The following is a 22,992-nucleotide window of genomic DNA, read 5'->3' as shown; positions in this document are numbered from 1 at the left end:
TGAAGAGTCCGGGCCTGGTCGAGTGCCAGCGCGGGGCTCCCAATGGCCGGGGACGGCGGAGCCCGGCCGCCGCCGCCGCCGCCGCCGCCGCATGGTTCCCTGTCCCCCGGCCCGCGTCACCGGCGCCCCCGACTGGCCCAGCCCCGCAGCGCAGACCGACTGCGGAGACGCCCCGCGGGGGCCACGCCCCCAGGCCCTGCCCTTCGGGTCAGTTCCTGGGTCCACCGCCAGGACGCGGGCCCCTGGTGTCCACGTCCGGTTAAAGAACAGTCCTTGCCGAAGTCGGGGCCCACCACGTGGGGTGAATAGCACCCCAAATCCTCATCGCGGGCACCGACTACCGAGAGCTGTCAAGGGCAGTCTCCAGTCATGCTTCAAAATCCTATTCCGGGCACGAATGAAAAACCCAGCACGGCGTTAGCAGGCGCCCTTCCTGCTCCCCGAGCGAGCGGAGACGCGCCGTCAGCCCCGCAGACGCCCCCGAACGCCCCTCAATTCCGGGAGACAGGTGCTCATGAAGACACTTAACAAGGGGGCGACGCCTGCTGGATGAGAAGCGGAGACGGTTCCATCGCAAAGACACCTTTCAGAGAAGCGCCGTCTGCGAGAAACCCATCTTGTGCTTTTCCATTAATTCGCCCAAGAGGAGGCAGAGTGTTCAAGTAAACAGGAAGCTTACGTGAGATGCTCGGATCACACACACTTAACACCCCGCACCTATGAACAAGTAATATACATCAAGAGCTGAAGTGACGGCGTAAGCAGCCGGAGAGAAAGGAAGGAGACACAGAACCATCTTAGAAAAAAACCTCCGTTGTTACAAAAGAAGAACATAGGAGCCTTACACGTATTTTCGGCAGAGAGATTAGTCATAAAAAAAAAAAAAAAAATCTTTGCACCGGAAAGGCATTCCTATCAAGTTATCGACGATCTTCAGCGTATAGCCAGAGATGTTTAAAGGTTGGGTTATTTACGGGAGAGTCGCTACAAGCACATCGGATTCAGCGAATTACCCATCAGGACACAAACCGAGGGGAATTTTTTTTTTCCTTAGTGGAAAATTAACCTCTGCACAGAACCCAAGATTCCAGTTGAATAATTCTACGTGCTGCTAGATCAACAGATTTTAACAATAGGCCAATCTCAATTTCTAACACGAAAAGGATCAAAAATGGTTTGTTACTGAAGCAAAACAATTGGCTCCATCTATTTCCTTGAAGAACACAACATGGACTGATTTTTCTCCCCCCCCCCCCCCCCTCTAATACGTAGCCTCCAATTTATTGGCTCACTCTTTGCTGAAGTTGCCAAAATGCTACCCTGGGTTACAATTTGAAATTCTCACACATGTACCTTATTTTCTTTGGCACGGTATAGATTCCTTCCTTTCTTTTTAAAGAATCAACTCAGTGGAATTTGGGGGAGGGGAGAACATCCTGTATTCCCGGAAATTCAATATATAGCTGCAAAGATTTTATTTTTTAAAAAAAGGGAGAAAGAAAAGACGGACAAGAAAAAGATCCGAGGGGAGAATGGCCACAGCAACATGACCTTTGCAGCCAGCTCTTGAACCCCAAATGGGCCTCTCCTTCCTTCCTTTGATGCCTACTTTCGAGAAGACAAAGATAGAAATAAAAAGAACACGAGCATACACAGTCTACAGAATTTAAGCAAACGTCTGTAGAATCTTAAATGATTAATGGAAAACTCGTTTAAGTTTCCAGAGCATCTTTCTCTCACTCTAAATTTTAAAAGCGTGAAATGTAAGTTCTGTGTACTCAGGTCAAGTTGAAGGGTGTCATAATCTAACCCCCCAAACGACTGGCAAGTATATGAACTGATCAGATCTGCGGGGTCCTATTTTTCTGTTACTTTCTGTTAAGATCCTAGAGCATTAGATACAAAGTCGATATCCATGGCATCTCAATGATCAATTTCCTTCTCTCAAATGTATGATAATGAATCCATGTAAGAGCGAAAAATCTTTCTACTTTATGCTCTGTCAAAGGCCAGTACGTGTCTTTATGGATACAGTTCCTACGAGAAGGGGAGGGGTAAGTGCCTGAGGAAAAGTTCCAAGTACAGTTTATACAAAAGTACAATATTAGAAAGACTTCCATAAATCATTCTTTAGTAGATTTCCTTAACTATCACATTTTTCAAAAGTAAACAAATTGGGCTATATTTGCAGTAACTCAAAGTGCAGCATAAATTTAAATGATGTATTTGTTCTGCTCACTGGTAGGAGGCTAATGTTACGTTAATATATTAGCTCTTCCTGTCAAGAGCTATTTACATATGTACATTATTTCAGTTAAAAATAAAATGTGATACCATAAACTATATTTTATAGGAAAGCATAAGGGAAGCCAAATGTGCAAGTCTATTAAAGACTTAAAAGCTTCTAATAAACTACTTGATGTGTGTGGGGGGCGGGGGGGGCTTAAATAATCTGGTCTGCCGGAGAGAGGGCAGTCTGATGTTCTGGAGGCCCCACCCCCAGCCAGCCACCTGGTTCCACCACCTTGGCCCGGACCTCCTGATCGGGCAGGGAGGGGCGAAGAAGCGTGGCGCCCGGCCCAGGTGCAGTCCCTGTGACTGCGGGAGGGGAAGGGGCCATCTGAGTGCCCGCCCTCAAAGTTTCAGGAATCTTTCCTCCCTCGGAAGGTGTGACACAATCAGACCCCCCGACAAGCTGGGGTGAGCAGTCCGTGCCGCGTGCGAAGTGCCCAGAGCGTGCGTGACCACAGAGGGGTTAGTTCCGCTCTTCTAGCACACGGCTGTCTGCAGTACTCCGCCGCTTGGGTTGGAGAGTGGCAAAAAAGGACACGTCTGGGTCCGGGTCGGACTGCAGGGCCAGGACGGTCTCTTCAATGACTTCAAGATGAGGGTTACCGGCATTTCTCAAATACGCTAAAGACAGAAAACAGTAGTTGGGCTCGCGTGTGCCATGAACTGTGCTCCAACACAGACTCTCGTTTTGGGTTTTTCTGAAACCACACCTCAGGACAATAAATCATTCTTCCCAGAATAATCACACACACAGGGCCTCACAAAGATAAAATGATTGCCTCCATCAAAGGGTATTTCTTAAATTTCAAAGATGAAAGAATGGGTAGGTATACACATTTTTAAAATTGTAGTTCAGAAATGTTCAATGTCATGTCTTCTCCCTGCCGCTACAAAATAACTTACAGCGTGTGGAGTACGGGGGGGGGGGGGGGGCGCAGGTTTGCTGGCAGGGGTGGTGTGGGAGGGAAGGGGCAAGGAAGGTACGTTCGGGGACAGGATGCTCCGCCCCACCCGTGGCTTAGATGTGAACGTGTCATCCGAGGGACACAATCTAAAGTTAAGTCCTGTTCAGGCTGAGCTCGACATTTTTCTGACTACAAAATTAATACCATCAAAACCTCAGCGTAATTAAGGCTTACATTTGCTGCCTTTCATAACGTCTATGTCCTAAGTCGACGTTTACAAAAGTTTCCCGCATTTCTAGAACACGGCGATGTTTTGCATTCTAGCATTACGTTCACTAAATGTGAAAACTGGACCACATTCATTTCCTTAGTCATTTTCTAAACAACGAACGATTCTGCATAAAAGTGAATACATCAAGTTATATAATAAGTCTGAACTTTGCTATCGTGCAATCTGCCACAATCTCCTAGAGGAAATCTAGCTGCTGCCCGATGAAGTTTTTAAAACGTGTAAGTTCAGAAAAGCGGTCCACATACCCTTTTCCAACAGCGTCTGCCGCAGAGCTCTGGCTAGTAAAACTCTCACGTTGGGCACAGGATCTGACACGAGGCTTAAAAGACTGGGGAGTAAGTGTTCAACAAACTGGTCTGCGGGGATACACTCCTCGCTCACCACCGCCTGTGATGGAAGAAAACCACAGCCAAAAATTGATACTCAAGAGTGATCAGCATGTTTTTTCTAAAAACGTACACTTCTCTAATTCCAAGCCTAACTTGGTCACTTACTAGCTTCACAGCTTTGAGTACATGGCTTCACCTGTCTGGGTCTCAGTTTCCTCATCTGTGCAATGGGGAAGTGATGGGCAGGGCAGATCGCTTCCGCAAAGAATCTAGCAAAGCGCCCACCTGTTAAGGTTAAGAACCCTCACCTTTGTTACTCACCAGACCTCAGGTTCTGAGGGCAGGGACCACACCTGTCTTATCGACAGCCCAATCCCCATCTCCAATCCAGGCCGGGCCCTCTGCGAATACCCAACAAACACCGCCTCCGGGATGATCACCAGCACCTGCCCACCGCCCCTCTGCTTACAGAGTCCCGTCTCATAGCCAGCCACGGGAATCAGCACAAGCCTAGTTTTACGGGTGAGGAAATTCTGGTCCAAAGTGGCGACGCCCAAAGGTCTCCTGATTCCAAGCTGAGCGTGTGGCTTCTAAGTCCTATACATCTTCCCACTACAGGGTAACAGCTGACATTTATTAAGTGCCTGGGAGTGTGCAAGGTGAGTCAAATGCATCAGTTCATCCCCATCTGCCACGTGGGCCCTCACTAAACCCCAGGTTAGGATCCGTCCCTGGAGCGGCACTGAAATTGCCATCAAGTGACCCTTTCCTTTTGTCTGTCTTTCTGTGGGTTTTCTAAATCTTTAATAATTAATTCGTGAAGCACATACACGTTGATTTTTCTTGAACAAAATTAGCTGGGTGTTTCTACCTTTTATCTCATCATGGATTTTCTAAATCTCAGATGGAGAACTAAAAAATACAAGCAAAGGTATCTCATTCGCCCTTTCTCCACAAAATGACCTGGGGCACTGACTTCTTCTTTGCAGAAATCTGTGGCATCAGGCCTGCGGTCTGTTGAGTTTGGCACTGAAATCCGTCAGTCACTGCACTTTGCAAAGCTGACCCCCAAAGTACCGTGTGATGCCCCTCCAGCCCAACAGGGGGCCCTGGTGAGTCCCTCAGTGGGGGAAGGGGGTGTGAGGGAGAGAAAGGGGGCTTTGGGGCTTGGGTGAGCTAGAGTCCCATTACAGCTCGACTGTAATATTGACAGAGCTGGGCGAGGGGTTCATGGAGAGTCATGCCGTTCCCTCCACCTTTGTACACGCTTGAACATGTGCATGGGGAAACATTAAAACTTCTCAAATAACACGTTAGCGGGAAAAAAAAAATCACGGCTTTATGCTTCCTGTGTGATTTTGACTGACTCACTTAACCTCTCTGGGCTTCAACTGCTTCCCCTTCAAGAAAAAAAAAAAAAAACTGGTCTGAAAGTACACAGGTGTGAGGTGCCTGACACACGGCACCTCTTGCCACTGAGGATCAGATGTCGTGTCTGAGCCGGTACCTGGCACGCAGAAGCATTCCAGAAGTGGCAGCCATCAGCCCCAGGCAAACCTCGACCCCACCATTTCCAGGACACTAAGTAGGGAGGGTGCCCAGGAGCTGGACTGGCTGATGTGAACTTCCCTGCAGAGATGAAATGGTCTCAGCCCCAACCCTACTGCTCTATTCTTCACCGCAGCTTCCCTCCAAGGCAGCTGGCTGAGGGGAGGTGCCACGATGGCCACTGCCCTGGACAGGGCAGGGGGGAGCAGGGCTGCGGGCCCGGCCCTCACCTCACCGGAGGGGAAGTGCTGGGAGAGCAGGAGCGAGTTGGCTCCGCACCATCTAGAACGTGCCTGGCACACGGCAGGCGTTCAGTCAACACCTTCAGGACGAATGCACAGACGGGCTGGGGAAGCCTGGGCAAATCATTCTGCCTGACCGGGTCGGCCGCAATCTCCCGTGAGATCAAGGGGTTCGTTCGGTGCACTGATCTCCAGATGCCTGGCTGGTGTCCTATGTCTGACGCGTCTGATATCAGTGCGTGGCAACGTAAGAAAATCCCAGCGGAGAACCCTGCCCCGCCCGGCCGCCCCAGGCCATGCTAACCTGACAAATGAAAGCGAAAGCTTGCCTTCCAACCCACTTAGCACAGTGCCGGAACCTTACGATGAGCTCATGGACGAAAGCTAACCCCAACGCACTTTCACTGTGTGAATAGAACTTCTGCAGAATGGCCACAACCTGTAACAAATATCAGAAGAGCACATTTAAAATGCTGCCATCTATTTGAATTATGAATCCTACTCTACGTGGAGACTAGACATCTGTATGGCTCTTAAAATGAATTTATAAGCATGGGAGAGGGTAATTTTTGTCACGGCAATCATTAGAACACAGAGGAAAAAAGACTTGTGCAATACACGTACACTCACACATGTAGAACCCTTCAGAAAATGAAATTCAAAAAAGGACTAGCATTAGAAAAATACATTCTTAATCTTAAGATTTCCAAATTTTAGGAAACGTCCTCTTGCATAATAACTAAATCATTACCTTTCGGAACATGCCACGTTTGTAAAATTTTAATACCATCAGAGTACCTTAGTAAGACAATATTTCCAAATGAGATTCGATCCCCCCACCCAGTATTCAGCTGGTTATAAGCCCAGGTAAGAAACAGGATAAGCCTTTTTTTCCATGACAGAGCTTTTGCTTACTAACTACTTTTCTACAAAACCATGCCGTAGGGTTAAGCCCAGCCTGTGTTTAAGGAAACACTAAGCCATCATTTACAGGGTTTCATATAGAAAATGATTTATCCACAATTTCTATCACTGAAGCATACAGCTTAAGAAAAAGGCTATCTTACATGCTGATAAAACCATAATGCAGTTCCTAATTTCAAATTTAAAAGCTGGCTTCATAGGTATACTGAAAAATCAGCCCCAGAAAGTAAAGGGGTTGAAATGGAAGAAACAGAAATGTTCCTATTTCCAAAAATCACAAACAAACAGACAAACAAAAAAGCCACGATTCCTTACAAGCTTGAAGGAGATCCATCGAACTTCAGAAACTTTATCTGCACACAACTTCAAGGCAATATGCATTAAATAATCATAAACATCATGGGGATTATAGAGTTCCAAAATGAGTATCAGCTGTCTGAAGAAAGAAAAAAAAAAGGAAATTGGTTTTTAGGGCAAAAAAAAAATACCTTACTAATGTCTCCTTACTCTCATTTCATTTTATAGATAAAAAGAGCCGGGCTGGGAAATTAAGGGCACATGTGGACCTAGTGAGGCTTTCCGTCAGTAAAATGCCAAAAGCAGAAAGCCGAGGGAAATACCACGCAAAATAAAGTGGAAAAAGAAAATCGTCTGTCTTCATCTCACCCAAACAAATCCAACAAAAAGGAAATAAATTAAACTTTGTAAAACAGAGGCAGAGAAATTTATGAACAGGGATAATATTTCAATTCTGGGTTATCAGTTGGAAAGCACATAAAACTCTGAAAAATCAGATAACATAAAAATAGCCAGAAGGCTGAAGTTCCCAGAGATCAACAGATCAGGGGAACCTCCGAGGAGCCTCGGCTTTGTTCCCCAAGCGGCCGGCAGGCAGCTCGAGCCCTTTTTTTTTTTTTTTTTTCCCCAATCAGCAAGGTCCGCTTGGAGAGAACTGGGAGCCTCGGCTCTCTACTCCAAGGGAAAAATTCATAAGATGGCTGGACGGGAAAACCTACCACCAAAGCTCTCACTCTCTTCTAAATGGGGATGGAGAGAAGGGGTATGAAAATAAATGGCATTGTTTCCACGCTGGCAACGAAAGGAAATGAAAAAGAGATTGGAAGGAAGTTAGAACCAGAAGCCAGGAGTGCCGGGGAATACTTTCATATCAAAAAGCCCTGTTTTCAGAAAAATGATACCAGTACCGTGGGCGCGGGGAGCACAGAATTCATATCAGTGGCTCTGGCTTCAATAACCACGGCAGAGATGGGAGATAGCCAGGGCTCCGAGATAACGCTGTCGGCGGTGCGAGCCCCGCCGGCCCGGCCCCCGGCCCGCGGAAGCCGGTCCTCGTGGCCAGGCCCCGGCTCCGTCCCCCATTCGGTCCCCCGCCGGGTCCCCATGCCCGGTCCCCGGCCCCGGGAAGCGGGTCAGTCCGGCCCCGGTCCCTCGGTCCCAACCCCGTTCCCGGGAGGCAGGTCAGCCCGGCCCCGGTCCCCCCACCCCCACGCCATCGGTGCCCGGTCCCCGGCCCCATCCGCGGCCCCCATCCCCGGTGCCCAGCCACCGCCCCCCGGGCCGCCGGGGAAGCGGGAAGCGGGTCGGCCCTCCCGGAGACGGACCCGGCCGAGTTCCCGCGCGCTGCCGCTAGAGGGCGCAATGCTTTCATGGAAAACGTGGGCCTGTTTTTCTCGGTTCTCTGAGAATATAAACTAGGAACATGGCATAATGACTAAAACCTCAATCTCTCAAATTAAGCATAATGATTAAAGATCACAGCGAAGAGAAAATCTTTTAGTTTGCCCCTGGCATCGGCCAAATCATAGCCTGAATAGCTGCAAAAGCCTGATGGATTTCTACAGGGAAGACAATTATTTGAGAGATTTCTAGTTGAGGGCAAGAAAAATGAAAAGTAAAGCTACCGAGATAAATCCCGACAAGGTGAAAACTAACACCCACACACCCACCATCGCCACCAAGTCCACCCAATACTGCGCGAAGCACATGACCTGCCTCGGGGAAAGAGCCCTATTAACAGCTTTAACTCTTTTGGAATCAGGGACACCTTTAACATTCCCTGTGCCGGCACAGGCTGGGATTAAGGAAGTCCTTCACACACGAGATGATGTGCACAGAGGAGGCACCTTGGGGGACGTTTTTATTTAACAATCGTCTCGTCTCAGTGAGCCCCTTTCGTGTCTCTCTCCGTAGCGTAATTTTCTTTAGGAGCTGAAGTGCATAACCACGCTGTGCCCTGCAGAGAGGGCTACACTCAGAATGTTCGGGAAGGCTTTGGCAAAAACTCTTCCGATTAATAGGAAAATACTGAAGAGGGGGTGATTCATCTTTTATTTGGTTCGAATAAATTGCCTTAGAGAACAGCAGAACACTCTAATTCCAAAGTGACTCGAGCCCTGTCTTCATCAGAAAATGAATATCTCCCCGGAGACCGTGGTATTTGTAACTTAGTGCTGTGGAATTCACTTTATCCCTTAATAAAAACATAATCTCTTTATCCAAAAGAACACTATTACTGCGAGCTGAGAAATCAATTATAAGGTAGGAAAATTAAGAATTATTCCATCTAATTTGCCTTCTCATATCCCCAAACAGGTTTTACTTACTCTGCTAGTTCATATCGAAACCTCCAATTCCTGCTGTTATCGGTCACTACAAATTCTTGAAGCTGATAAAGATATTCTCTCCTCTTGTCTTCATGAAGCAACTATTTTTTAAAAATGTATACATAAATGAAAGTGCAGAACCCCTCCAAACGACCCCAAATGTATTGTTTTATTACACCTGAACTCGTACAATCGTCCCCGGCAAGATCTGTGCATTCCCCCGATGCCTCGAGCCCCGTCTATCACCCGGTGTGGTTGTGAATTAAGGCTGCTGCTAAGGGACCTCACGTGTACCCCCGAATGCCTCCGACCTCCGCCCCGGTGGGTGTGTGTGCTTGTGTGTTCCTGAATGCCCCCGAGCTCTTCCCCCTCTCACAGTTTCCTGCCTGGAAACAACACGTGCGTGTGTGTTCGGAAAACAACGCCACTGCTGTTTCCCAGGGAGTCAGCTCTCTGCCGTCAGCAGGAGAGGAAAGCAGAGCCGGTGCGTCATGCGCCCCAGTCCGTCAAGGGCAGCTCGTGGTCATGTGGATGCAAGTAATTAGTTTCTCTAGGTCGTTTTTAAAGCCTTATTTTTACACTCATCATTCCTTTAAGACAAAAATTGAAGAGGCCGGAAGGGAAGCAGCAAGGTCTTGCAGAGAGAGCCCTCCCGCAGAACTGAGATTGGAGCGCAGCCGGCTTCTTCCCCTGGGTGACCCCGGGCACGGTGCGCGCCACCCCGGGGGCCTGGGTTCCTTCGTCCTCACGGGGCGCGCTAGGCTACGCGTCTAGCATCCTCCGTGGGATGAGACCTCCGAGGGACAGGAAGATTGAAAGGCAAGAAATAACAACAGTTACCCATCACTGAGAACACCCTCTATAAGACTCTGGATGGTAGACTTCAACCGAAGAAACCCAGACTAGTTGCTTTTTTGTTTCTCACTGCTCCTTCACACAGCCAGGGTTTTTGTTTTTGTTTTTTTTAAGACATTGCTTTGAAGTGGGAAGGTCTGGTCTTTATTTTCAATCCTTCTTCCTACCTTTAGAAAGTCATACAGGTGTTTGAGAATTCCTATTCGTACTTCATCCAGGTCCTTTAAAAATCCGTTGAAGATGGGCACCAGGTCAGCTGCTGTTAACTGGTCCCCAAGAATCGCAGCCAGCTCGTGAATAGAGAAGGCCAGGGTCCGACGCACCTTCCACTGGGGGTGCACGGAACACAGATCACGGGAAGCAAGCATGAGTCACCATCACCAAGAGCACAAATGGCATTTTTAGGGCAGAACGGACACGTCCAGGGGTCGGCCACCAAAGTGTTCATCTCGTGAAGGCCTGGTAGGCGTGCCAGATGGCACCCACATGAGAAACAGGCCGGCACGCCCTGTGGCCCTTCCCTTCACTCCCGAGCAGACGACCCCGCCCCCCGCCCCGCCCCCCCAGTTCCGCGTGTGCCACCGAACGGGCTCCTGCTTTTACCTGCACATCAGAAGCCAGCGTTTCGTACGTATCTTTGAGGCAATGCCAGTTTCGCCTGCCCAAGGTAAGCGCCACCCCCGGGAGGCTGTAGGCGCAGTGCTTGGCGATGTCGGTATCGACAGTCTGGGCTCGAGCTGGGTCAGTCATCGACACGTACTGATCTAGCAGGGGCTGAGGTATTACATCCTGGGAAAGAGCAGAGAAAGGAGACCATCATGCTCACAGGAGAGAAGGAAGATGCTCAGAAAAACAAGGAGTCTGGAATTTGGAGGTGAAAACAGCAAAGCAGAGACGTCAGAGGAACCAGAGGCCTTCGTCCAAGCTCAGGGCTCTGGATTGGTGAACTGCTCTGCAGGAGGTGAATTTTCGACTTGGACCGAATGAGGCTAAAGCAATGTCTAGACCCATCTCTTCCAAATTTGTCTAGCATGGGATATTCCAGAGAACATTCTAGACACCAACATCTGGTTAGTCCGATGCACACGCTCTTGAGAACGGAAACCACCTTGTCTTGTGACTGCCTGGCACCTCGAGCCCATTACACGCGGATTTTCACTAGCTTCTCCCAACTGATGGGATGGGTCACCGCCTTCCTCAGACATCACCCACTTACCTTTACTTCTGTAAGGATAATGGAATACAATCATTTAAAACATTTAAGAGACCTTACATAACACAAGAAGCCAATCCACAAGGTAGAACTAAGTCGAACATAGTTCAACCAAAGAATCTGTCAAAAATTTTCAGACCAAAAAAACCCCCAAAAACTGAAATGACCTGTATAGATACTATTAAAGGACAGGTGTCACATTTTTTTCTCATACTTGATTTGCTTTATTAAAATACTGTTCTAGATTGTTCAAAAGACTCTAAACACTCCTTCAGAACTTGTGTTTTGTTTTTTTTTAAGTAAGTTACAGAGGAAATATCAGCAACACAGATGATGAACGAAGAGAAGTCATTAATATTGATGGGAACTCTCTGGTTCCCCTGGCCGTTCTTAAATTTAACTTCCAGAAAATGTGAAGTTTTCAACTGCTTTTCTTTTCAAGGAACAAACCTGTAATTTAGATTTATTCTCCTCGAGTGGGGCGGGGAGATGCCTCTGCTCGGTCTCCAGAGGGTCCCTGACTCCACCGCAGGGTTCGCCAGGGTCCTGCAGAGTTGATGGGACACGTTACCAACTTACCCCAAACGGGAAGCTGTCCTATTGTTCCCCCCTCAAGGAGTCCTCTTTCGGTGCCGGAAGTGACCTCCGCGGACCAATACTGGTGCTTCCCTTCCAGTCACTGGTATCTCTCCAGATGTGAAAAAATACATTTGCACAGTTACAGACGACATGGTAGAGGTCAGTCACCTTAAGTGCCAAGGCAAACAGATGTCGTACATTTTCATCTCAAGACTGCTTGAGGCCCTTAGAGAGGACAGACTGATGTTGGTGAGAACCAACAACCTGCACTGACCATCCTTTAAGCCCCAGGGTCCCAGGGTGGCTAATCAATGCCCGGCAAGTAATGTCACAAGTTTAAGACAAAAGCCATCCCAGAAGGCAGCGCGGAGCAAACTCGTCCGGCATTTCTCGGGAACCGGAGACACGGGAGCAAGGTGCACCTGCCGGGACGGATGGAGCGGAGTAAGGGGAAGACCTATTCCATCTGAGCGAAAAGACACAGCTGATAAAGGAGTATTTACCTGGAAAACTGTTCTCGATTTTCACGTGTACAAACACTTCTAATGTTTGCTGATGGACCTTTACATTAGGTTAACAATTAAAATGAGCAAGAACACTCAGCGGTGACATATTGGTCTCTGATCATTGATTACATTAGCAGAGATGAACCTGACCTTCTCCTCTAACCGTCACATGGGTTCCTACGTGCACTTGAAATGTCATGCTGTCTACCAGCTTAATGGATCCTGACAAATCAGCTCAATATATGATCCAGGAAAGTCGATTAATACACCGATAGATGCTTCGTTTGCTCCGAGGCATATGCTACCACAATCTTCAACCCCCCAGGTTTCCACTGAAACGTACTGCTTGTTTCAACAGAGGCCAGCCCAAAACAGAAATGTTTTGGTATGATAACCTAAGACCTCAATTTCTCCAAGTTAATAAATGCGTATATGTTGATATGCAATAAGTCATTCGTCTTCTCTCAGGAGCTAATCTGACTCCGAAGACTTTGGTCCAGTTGTTATGCACAGCACTCGCCCCGGGTGCAACGTACCGCCACCAGTGACAGCAACCTCAAGAGGCACTGGGAGGTCATTTCCCCAGAAAACCACCTGGCAGTCAAGACACAGGTGAGAAGCTCCAGGGCACCACCACCCCCCCCCCCCCCGCAACCCCCCGCACTGGGCATCTCGCCACACGGACGGTGCGCGAAGAAGAAGGCAGAGTAGACGCAAGGGGCGGGGTCAACACCGAGGCACTGCACTAGCCAGCCGCCCGGCCTCGGCTGCTCTTCTGTCGTCTCTGGGAGAGAACACCGTCCTGATCACTTAAGCTCTGGGAGTTTTCTGTTCCCTTTCCCTTCTTTTGCAATTGGAAGCATCCTGACTGATCCCAGTGGAACCTAAGAGTCCAGCTGCAAATTCAAAAGCCCTGGCACCCACCCCAGAAGCCAAAGGCCTGCTTCACGCGAGCCCTTTCCAATCCCTCGTGCAACAGAGCCAACTCCGAGGAATCTGTTCATTTTCTTTTCTCTCACTTCCGTATGTGACAAAGAAGCCAGACTCCGATCACGTCTCCACCACAGCAGACATGGCCATGCCTTTCTCCCTAACCTGTGATCTCCACCCTCTAGGCAACACGCTACCAACGAGAGTTCTCTTGCCCGTTTTTGAAAACAAACCAGCAAAACAGGACATCACCTCATTTCTTACTGATCAAAGACAACCTGGACAAACCCCTAAACATCTTATATTCAGGCTTTTCAAGCGGGTCTTTTGTTTTGTTTTATTGGAACAGGCCCAGAGGGGAAGGGAGGCGAGGAGTTCTCTCAGTCCCTAAGATCTCATTACGGACGGTGTGGGTGGCGCAGCCGCTGGGGCTCCGGCCCCCCGAGGGCTTGATGAGACGATCCACCATGGCACCGGGACGGAGGAGAGGCCAACACGCCCTTGATTTCATGGTCCTGGACTCCTCCCAGATTTTAAAGCTCTAGTCTCACCCCCTGAAGGACCCCAGCTCAAAGTGGCCCCAGAGCAAGTTACTAGGAGTTAGGAAGGCGTCGGAGCCTCCCGCCACTGGCGAGCTGGAAAGCTTAAGGGACTCGAAGTGAGAGCAGACTGCGGGCTCCCTCCTCTCCCTGAATGCAGGCTCCCAGTCTCACGGGGGCCGGTTCCAGGCTGCAGGATAAAAACTGCTGAGCCGTTGGCCTTTCAAAGTCTCTCCTCCAAGAAACAGCACGCCGGGGCCACCACTGGAGCGACCATGTGCCAAGAGAGCATCTACAGGGCGAGGACCGGACATGGTGGGCCACCTGTGAGGCCTGGGCCAACCTCCAGTTCTAGGAGCCGCCTGAACCCACCCTGTGCTATTACCAAAAGCTGTAAAACAGCAGTGAATCAGGGCACGTATATGGTTAATCCTCCCCCAAAGAACCAAGATTCGTCCTCTTCAGAGAAGAGGGAAGATGCTCGTTGGTCCCCCCACTCCTGTTTTTGTGGAGAAGAGTCAGGCTTATCAATCACCTGATTGATTGGTTGTCTAGTTATCCAAAACATGACCTTAAGAACAAAATTAAATTTGGCATTTATCATCTCTGCCAAGATATATTAATAAAAGAAAATGCAGCTTTGTGATTTCTGTCACATCCTCGGGGGCAGAGGGAGAGGGCAAACGCTTACTGTGCTTTGTAATATCCTGGCCACGGAGAGCTCCTTCTGCGATGATGAAGCCGACAGAGCCATCTGATTGTCAGAGGCAGGGCTGGGATCTGAAACGGACACTTCATTTAGACCTTCTGTCGGCTTGTGCGCGGGCTCATTCACAGAGTCAAGCTGTGCGGCTCTCAGTGCAGCTGATAATACCTGAACCTGAGCTGCAGGAAGAGAAGTTTCAAGAATTTTAATAACTTTATTTGATTTGCAGGGACTCACTTCAGAGGGGTGTTCACAACAAGGCAGCCTGGCTGTGGGTGTGCCCCGTGAGCACACGCCTTCCGCACATCTGTCCAGGCAGTAGCCGTGCTCCGGGGTCCCAGAACGAGCTCTCGGGGAGGTGGTGATATTTACGGCCGTTAACTTTAACTGTTCCAACTAAACGCCAGCCATGCACAGAGCATCAAATCTGAACTCGAAACGCCTCAATTAGGGCAATCGGGGTTTGCCTCCGTCATCTTCCACGGTGCCTGAATGCCAGTGTCTGTAAAAGGTCCACCTACTCGGTGAGGGGTCCCGCTCCCCCATTTATAAAGCAAGATGGCTGCCTTCTCCACCACACACACACACACACACACACACACGTTCCTACATCCTGTTTTCTACTAGTTACATTCAACAGACCTCAAGATTCATTGAAATGTTTACAGCTTGGAGCTGGCTTCCCCGCTGGGCCCAGGGCAAGGTCCCACCTCCTTAACGCAGCACACCAGGCCCTTCCCAATGGCCCGAGTCACATTTCCAGCAGCAGCCAGTTCACAAAGAGCCAGCGTGTCCTTTATTTCTGAAACTTTGGGGGTCACAGATCCCTATGAGCTCTGATGAAAAGCCACGGGTCCTTCCTCAAAAAAGAAATCAGTTGGGGCGCCTGGGTGGCGCAGTCGGTTAAGCGTCCGACTTCAGCCGGGTCACGATCTCGCGGTCCGTGAGTTCGAGCCCCGCGTCAGGCTCTGGGCTGATGGCTCAGAGCCTGGAGCCTGTTTCCGATTCTGTGTCTCCCTCTCTCTCTGCCCCTCCCCCGTTCATGCTCTGTCTCTCTCTGTCCCAAAAATAAATAAACGTTGAAAAAAAAAAATTAAAAAAAAAAAAGAAATCAGGCACGCGCATACACGTGAGCTTTACAAACGACGATTTCCAGGAGCTGAAGGAACCCTCTGAAACTCATCCCTCTCAACTCCTCTGGACGGTGGGCTCCTAGCCGTCGTCTTTTGGGGGCCACATCAAACGCTGCCCCCTCTGCAAGGCCTTCCCTCAGACATTTCCCCTGTCCTCAGGGGTCCTGCCCCGTGCTTCCATGGCGTGCCATGCCTCCTCCCGTCCCAGCCCCTGCCGCACCCTGTACCCGTGGCTCGTTTACCCCTCCACCTGACCGTAAGGTTCCTCCCGTGTTGGTCACTGCTGTCCCAGCGCCCGGCCCGGGTCCCGGCGCTGAGATCAACACAGCTTTCAAAATGTGTTTTCCAAAAACAGACCTTTGTCTGTAGCTATTAGAAGTGATATGTTACATGTGCTCAATCCTTCAGCAAACATTGACTTAATTTCCTTTATAAATTTAAAGAAAAAGAATAATCAGAGGGCTAACTGGATTTTCACATTTCCTTTCCCGAAAGCTTCACAAATCTTTGCCCGGCAACAGCAGCCAGTGTTGTTTTTTCCAATTTCCCCAACCCAAGGAAGAATACAAATATAGCACTGTTTAGAGCAAGGAGAGGCGTGATAATGGATATGGATTGCAAGGCCCGGCTCCCAGATCAGATGCTCAGTGGGAGCACTAGTCATAAAACGAAAAATACCCCAGAGAAGAAGTTGTACTTTTCCTTGCTGTACAAAGACAAAAACCTTAAAGTTTGGCTAAGGGCTGAGTTAATAGGCTCCAAAAGGAGCACCATTCTCAGCGGTTTGTAACTAGAAAAAGCATTATAACGTGGGAAATGATGTAACAGCATCCAAGGAGCTAATAAAATTTCCACTGCTACAGACGGGCCCCGCAAACTATCTGCCTTTCTATTAAAGCCGACTTCGGCCTCGCACAGCTGCAAAACCAGGAGACAAACCCCGACAGGTACCTGCACAGAGATCCCCAGAGCTCCAGCGTGGGGAGACCAAGAGAGAGTCTCTCCTGCCCACGTGGGCACTGTGTGCGTCGAGGTAAGCACACACAGGCGCTGTGGCGCACAGCCCAGAAAGGCCCCGTTTTCTCTTTAATCACGATGGATGACGTTTACCTTGAACATCTGGATCATCCATCACATGCTCCTGTAAACTATCAAGGACTTTCTGAATCTCGCTCCTGGCCACGCAGCTGTTTTGCACAGGCTCGGGTCTGCTGCAGCCTTTTTCGCGTGGCCCAGCCTCACTCAGAAGCAGCTCTTCCAGGTCCTTGCTTATGTCAGGGAGAGGAGTTCGCCAATAGAGGAAATTATTGAATACGTCCTCACGACTCTCTGGGCAGGTCCAAGAGCCGGGTCCAGGGTGGCTGTTGACGGGGAGGTCGTTCCTCTCAGGGAGCTTGAGGGTGGCACTGGCCTCTGGGGAGAGCCCGCTCAGCTCAGCTCCAGCCAAGGCAGAGTCTTCCACTGAGTTTCCCATCATGCCACGAGAGGAGCTACGGCACAGGAAATTGCTGGTTCCCGCGGACGTGCCTTCCGTGGGCAGGTCTGGCTCCGTGCGCACCGGCCTTGCGGAACTAGGTTAAGATTGAGGGGGGCACTTTCAGCACCATGTAACAGACCGGAAGTAAGATGGGTAAACATGAAATCCACATCCTCCCAGGCCCGGTCTTCCTCTTTCCCTGGCTGACCCTCCCGAGCCTCCCGGGGGCGAGCAGATCATAGCCTCACGAGAGCATGAGAGGTCTACCCAGCCGCCTTTGCCCCACTGGGCTTATCGCGTGCAGTGAAAATGCCACGCAAAAGTTCAGCCAGTCCCTCCATTATATGCAAGTGGGGAGTCACCCTGGCTTCTGCCGCCACATGGCCCAAAGCCAGACTGCGTGTGCTTACCGCTCGTTAGTACCCCACCAGGGGGCAGGCACTGGAAAACAAAAGGTACTGAGCGACACTGGTGAGTGCTATTTGCTCACCACTTGGGAGAGTCTTGAGGGACGTGTGCACTCGGGGCCTAACATTCGGCAGGAGCTCAGTGAATGTGGAGGGACAACGATGGGGGGGAAGGACGCACCAGTCTCAAAAAGGAGGTGTGCTATCTGACGTGTAAATCACTACTCCCGAACTCCGGTGTGATGTTGACAAGGGAGAGACGCTTGCAAACGACCTCGAGCGGTCTGGTTAGCGTTGTACCCGTGATCCTCAGACAAAAGATGAAAAAACTCTGAGATCGATCGCTAGAACTGACTAGAGAAGCAGCACAGCGTCCGCCAACGGTGGGTCAGGAATGGCCCCTTTACGTGCACGCGATATCCCACGTTTACGTGCACGTAACATCATCCCACGGCATAAGCGTACATTTGAGGGATTTCACATCTTCGCTTGCGTAAGTCACCCAAAGAACTTCATTAATCAAAAAGTAAGAGAAAATTTTCTTTACAGGTTATTTAATCACTACTCTCAATGAATATTTTATCTAAATTTAGGAGACACAGTAGCTTCATTATTTATAACCCAGTAGTCATGCTTCAAAATCATTATTGCAATTACTTTTTGCTTCTTTACATAATTAAAGCTCTAATATTCCATCTTGCCCAGGAGGTCACTGTTACTAAAGCTCCAGACAAGATAATTGCTAAAATTTTAGGTGGACGCTTGAGGTGAAGCGCGGGCCCCAGTAATCATCCCCGCTCGGAGCTCACCAGGCCGAGGACGTGCTTCCACAACTGCCTGTGCCGGGCGACCCCGGGGTGAAATCAGAGTCCAGGCCCCGAGCCGGTGGTCGGATGCTGAGGGGGCCGTCTTCTCCAATATAAAGGCCAGCCCTGGGGGGGTTCGCAAAGGTGGAAATGAAGGGGCCCAGAGACTGGAAGGCCGCCTGGCGCACCTGCGAACGGAGAGAACAGAGCGGCGAACGTGGCGTCGGCCACACGAGTCAGGCCCCAGGCCGGGCAGCTGGCTGACCACCAGACTCGTCACTGTCCGCCGAATCGGGTCTAGCGAGGCAGATTTTCTAAGGCTTTCTCCAAATTCCAAACAGACCATTTTTCAACAGAAAATAAGGGAAAACTCACTACCATCCTGTGGTTTCTATTCTCCCAGAATTTTAATCCCACATCGAGTGACTGCACACTTCACAAAGTGCCTGACCAGACTGTATGGACCACAACGGGCATGTTTGTGAGAGGAACAGAAAAGGTTAACTCTTCGGTTAGAGTGTTTTCCTTCTCGTTTCTCGTTCCTCTGATACTCGTTCACGACAGGCATCAGGGTGTGGGCCGCCTGCTGACCACGCACCAGAGCTTCTGAGACTTTAAGCGCCCTCACCCTCGCAAGGTCTAAATATGCCAATCAGTAACCGAAGAGACACAAGTCCAGGGGCCAAGACGAGGCCAGTCGGCCCGCGGTGGCTGGCGGCCAGCGCTGCCCAGCGGCCCGCACTTACCCATCGGCAGGGGTCGCTGATGAGTCTGATGAAGAGGGGTGACAGCTGGGCTCTGCGGACCTCCGGGGACGCGTTGTAGGACACAGCCATGAAGCACTCCGCACAGGCTTTTCGCATCCCCCACACATTATCTGAGCAGAGCTCCAAAAACTTTGGGATCTACCAAAGCAAACAAAACCATGCTACTCAAACTTGATCACCCTGAGAAGGGCAGAAAGCTTTTTTCGTGCCTTTTTGAATTACGGCGTATCCATAAATTAACGACAAAGAAGACGGAAATACATCCTAGTCTAAAAGGAATCATTTGAAACGGAAAGAAACTATGGAAGGAGAGTGAGGAAACATTTCCTTTAGAGATGGAAGTGATAGAAGGTAAGTTGTTAAAAACTGACAGTAATGCAAAATAATTCCTATCCACAGAAATGCAAACGTGTCCAGTGGAATGTGCTCGACGATCACCCTGGGCGCTGAGCAGTTCTGAATCCACATGCAAGTTCACGTCGGTATCCCTTGGTCTGAGAGGCCCTTCGAGTTCCCCATTAAGCCAGGTGTTGGACCTTACCGGTTCCCTCACGAATAAAGGACTTCAATAAAATCTTTGACCTCTTTCTTCACTTGCTATCTGTAGGAGGGTCATGACCACATCCTCTTCTAAAATTTATCCTTCAAAAACGAGGCTTTGTTTTTGATATCCCAACGTAAAATAACCAGCCAAAATCCTCCACAAATGTGAATCCCCGACTGTGGAAATATCCACCGACAGAAAGGTTAGCATGTCGGGCACTGCTGTCCTTCATTCAGACTCATTACACAGAAGACTGTCGATTCAGAGCGACGGCCCACTAAGAATTATTTGGGGGGTCAGAAGTATGTTGATGTGGTGCCCACTTGAAATAAAATAAAATGAGCTTCTGAACTTGAATTTAAAAATCAATTTAGAGAGTATACTTTTTGAGCTTGCATTCTAACCATACAGGTCACACATCCTGTCCGGTAAAAATCCCGTCCAGTAAAAGTCAAATAAAAACGCAGGCTGGGCATCCTGTCAAATAAAAGCGGCCAGCCCCTATTTAGCGTAGTTCTGCGTAGGCACCAGGGAAACAGAGAAGAACAGGAGAGGGTGAAGACCCCACATCAGCGGAACCATAATGAGGTGTGATAAGAGACATGCACGTACTCTGAGCAAAATGTTACGGGGGTGCTGAAAAGGGAGGGATTCATTCTCTCTGGCACAGTGGGTAGGTGAGCCTCGACAAGGAGAGGACTTTGCAGAGGCGTGTGCACATTCGAGCCGGGTTTGAAGTGAGAGTTGGGTCCCACCAGGTGGGGAAGACACTGGAAAGAGAGGGATGGTAAGGAGCAGAGTTGTGGCAGGGGGAAAGGCAGAAAGCGCCATGGGAGCCGAAAGGCCACCTGCTGGCTAGGGAAGTGGTTCTCTGTCCTGCCGTACATCAGGATCTCGAGGGGATTGACGGGAAATGCAGACCCCTGGGCTTTACCCACCCCCCACCCCCCATGAGTCGGACACATGGCCAAAGGTGAGACCCGCCCAGACTAGGGGAAGTAGCAAGAGGTGAGGCAGGAAAGGTACTTATGAAGGGCCCCGAAAGGCCAAGAAGGGTCTGAATTTTAACCTGTAACCTAGAAAACTCCCACTGGTCTGGGAGCCCAGGAGTGAGGGGATAGAGTCTAGGTATTCTAGAAAGAGCAGAGGAGAAGGGACAGAGTGGCTTAGACAGTAAGAAGAGACTCGGGGTGGGGGGGGGGGGGGGATCAGTGAGGAGGTGACAGCAAAAGGCCACAGTAAAGTGGGCTGGGGTTGCTTCCGCTCCGTTCCATGGGCCAGCTGCTTAACACTTATGGGAAAAGGTTATAGCTTCAGAAGTCAAGAAATTTGGAACGGATGAATGCAAAATTGAGCTGTCATTCCGAAGTAACGGATTCATAAGTACAAAACTTCACACTTGATTTTAAAAGTGCCCTAAGAAGTGCATCAGCGATTACAACTGGCAAAACTTCACATACCAGAAATTTCTCAGTGGCTTCTTGTCCAACGGCATGACAAATATCACCAAAATTTGTAGCACACACCTTAAAAAGGCAAAAGGCATACCCGTTATCCTCAGCTTTCTTTTTGTCTTACCAAATCGTGACAACTAACGAGCAGAAGCCTCGAGGGCAATGACTCCTCTAGTCAGGCACCTAACAAGCACTTACTGAGCCTGCCGCCCACACGGCACAGCCCAGTGCCCCTGGTGCGTTGAAAACAGAAGACTTAAAACAGAGTACCAAATCCTAGGACTTTCTGGCTCCCAACTGATCTCAATACATAATGCATTTGGTGAGCAATAAAGCAAAAGAGACCCCGAATATTCTCTGCGTGATAGATGAGACCTCTCTTCTTGCCGATGCGTCACAAGGAGAGACCAGAGGGAAGATGGCCAGTGACGCAGCAAGGAGGAGGAGGAGGCTGTCTGGGGAGGTGTGGCAATGGCCTCAGAGAGGAAGAATCTGGTAACCAAGTGAACAAGCCACCGAAAGGGAAGGGGGAGGGCAGGGGTTGGAGTTGGAAGGTACGGCAAAGGTTACGAGGGTCTGGAACAAAGGGGCGCAGCTCATGAAGGACTGTGCATGTTAGGGCACAGCACCTAACTGCACGTCAGTGAGGTCCCGTTGCTCGTGTTCCTGCGACTGAGTAGGGGGCTGCCTCACGCAGGACCCCGTCCCCAGGTCCCTGCGCGCACCCCTAGCTGCAGCCGACACGGGCAACGCTGTGCACAGGCTCTCCTCACGTGGTTCCCAGTGGCCACATTTTTATTCCAGCCTGCATCTACTAAAGCAGCCAAGAAACTGCCAAGGAATCGATTTTGAATTCTCCAACTGTTGGAATTTTTTGAGTTTCGAAACTCCGTGTCCCAACCTTCCGAACTTGAAAGAGCTTCCCGTCCCCACACAATTCACAGAATCGAGGCAGCAGCAGGCGTTCAACTGTGCCCTTGTTCAGCACCGAAGCCAGTTTGCAGATGATCTAGAAGCAAGAGAAAAAGCAGAGTCACTTGACACACCACAGCTCACATACTGCACACACCTCCCGGTAAATTCCAGAAGCTGATATTCAAAACACGGCCAAGATACCCAGGAAGTAAACGTGGAGAACGCTTTCTTTTGAGTTCTGCCTAGTAATACGATCGGTAGAAGCCCAAATATCCCTCAAGATTTCCTCAGATAAGAGTCTGTCTGAAGTTCAAGCATTGCCATTTGCCAGGTACCCAGCATGTGTCCAAAACATAAATGAACAACTTGTGTGTGTTAACTCACTTTCCTTTCCCCGAACCCTATGACCTGGGCATCATTTATCGTCATTTCTGCAGATAGAGAAACTAACACTCGGAGAGATTAATTAATGTGACCCAACCCCAGCAGTGGTGAGGTAGGAAGTACATAACAGCTGGTCAGAGTAGAAAAACAGTTGTTGGCGATCCAGTAATGACACTACTGGGTATTTACCCCCAAAATACAAAAACACTCATTCAAACACTATAAACACTATGTTTATGGCAGCGTTATTCACAACTGCCAAATTATGGAAGGCAGCACACACACAATGGACTATTACTCAGCCATAAAAAAGAATGAAATCTCGCCATTGGCAACAGCATGGATAGAGCTAGAGAGTATAATGGTAAATGAAATAAACCAATCGGAGAAAGAAAATTACCATATGATTTCACTCATATGTGCAATTTAAGAAATAAAACAAATGAACAAAGGCAAAAAAAAAAAAAAAAAAAAAGAGAGAGAGACAGGGAGAGGGAGGGAGGCAAACCAGACTCTTAACTGCAGAGGGCACCGGTGGTCACCAGAGGCGAGGTGGGTGGGGGGATAGGTGAAATTGGTGATGAGGATGAAGAGGACATTTACCACGATGAGCACAGAGTG

General features: G+C 49.4%; 2 protein-coding genes across 9 annotated transcripts in view; both read right to left on the bottom strand.

The window, feature by feature from the left end:
- ANKRD60 (ankyrin repeat domain 60) overlaps positions 1-93 on the bottom strand; it is a 16,922-nt gene extending 16,829 nt beyond the window's left edge. The window contains exon 1 of the mRNA XM_030309092.1: positions 68-93. Coding sequence (XP_030164952.1) covers positions 68-93 — 26 coding nt within the window. The remainder of the gene's footprint in view (positions 1-67) is intronic.
- A 704-nt stretch (positions 94-797) lies between these two features.
- LOC115509926 (serine/threonine-protein phosphatase 4 regulatory subunit 1-like) overlaps positions 798-22,992 on the bottom strand; it is an 83,284-nt gene continuing 61,089 nt past the window's right edge. For 6 of the 8 annotated variants that reach the window (XM_030309317.1, XM_030309318.1, XM_030309322.1 and 3 more), the window contains 14 exons: positions 21,974-22,081; positions 21,079-21,144; positions 19,054-19,212; positions 18,311-18,495; positions 16,728-17,188; positions 14,470-14,663; positions 11,675-11,770; positions 10,615-10,800; positions 10,179-10,340; positions 9,157-9,257; positions 6,848-6,968; positions 5,913-6,047; positions 3,735-3,876; positions 798-2,913 (listed from right to left, as the gene is read on the bottom strand). In XM_030309317.1, the coding sequence (XP_030165177.1) occupies positions 2,756-2,913; positions 3,735-3,876; positions 5,913-6,047; positions 6,848-6,968; positions 9,157-9,257; positions 10,179-10,340; positions 10,615-10,800; positions 11,675-11,770; positions 14,470-14,663; positions 16,728-17,188; positions 18,311-18,495; positions 19,054-19,212; positions 21,079-21,144; positions 21,974-22,081 (2,274 nt within the window). In that variant the 3' untranslated portion in view covers positions 798-2,755. Of the gene's footprint in view, positions 2,914-3,734; positions 3,877-5,912; positions 6,048-6,847; positions 6,969-9,156; positions 9,258-9,532; positions 10,341-10,614; positions 10,801-11,674; positions 11,771-14,469; positions 14,664-16,727; positions 17,189-18,310; positions 18,496-19,053; positions 19,213-21,078; positions 21,145-21,973; positions 22,082-22,992 lie in introns of those variants that run through there. The other 2 variants (XM_030309320.1, XR_003967523.1) reach the window with 2 other exon arrangements.

This window comes from Lynx canadensis, chromosome A3 (assembly GCF_007474595.2).
Source record: "Lynx canadensis isolate LIC74 chromosome A3, mLynCan4.pri.v2, whole genome shotgun sequence".
Taxonomy (NCBI): Eukaryota; Metazoa; Chordata; class Mammalia; order Carnivora; family Felidae; genus Lynx; species Lynx canadensis.
Note: the sequence above shows the minus strand (reverse complement) of the source record. Positions and strands in the feature narration are given on the sequence as shown.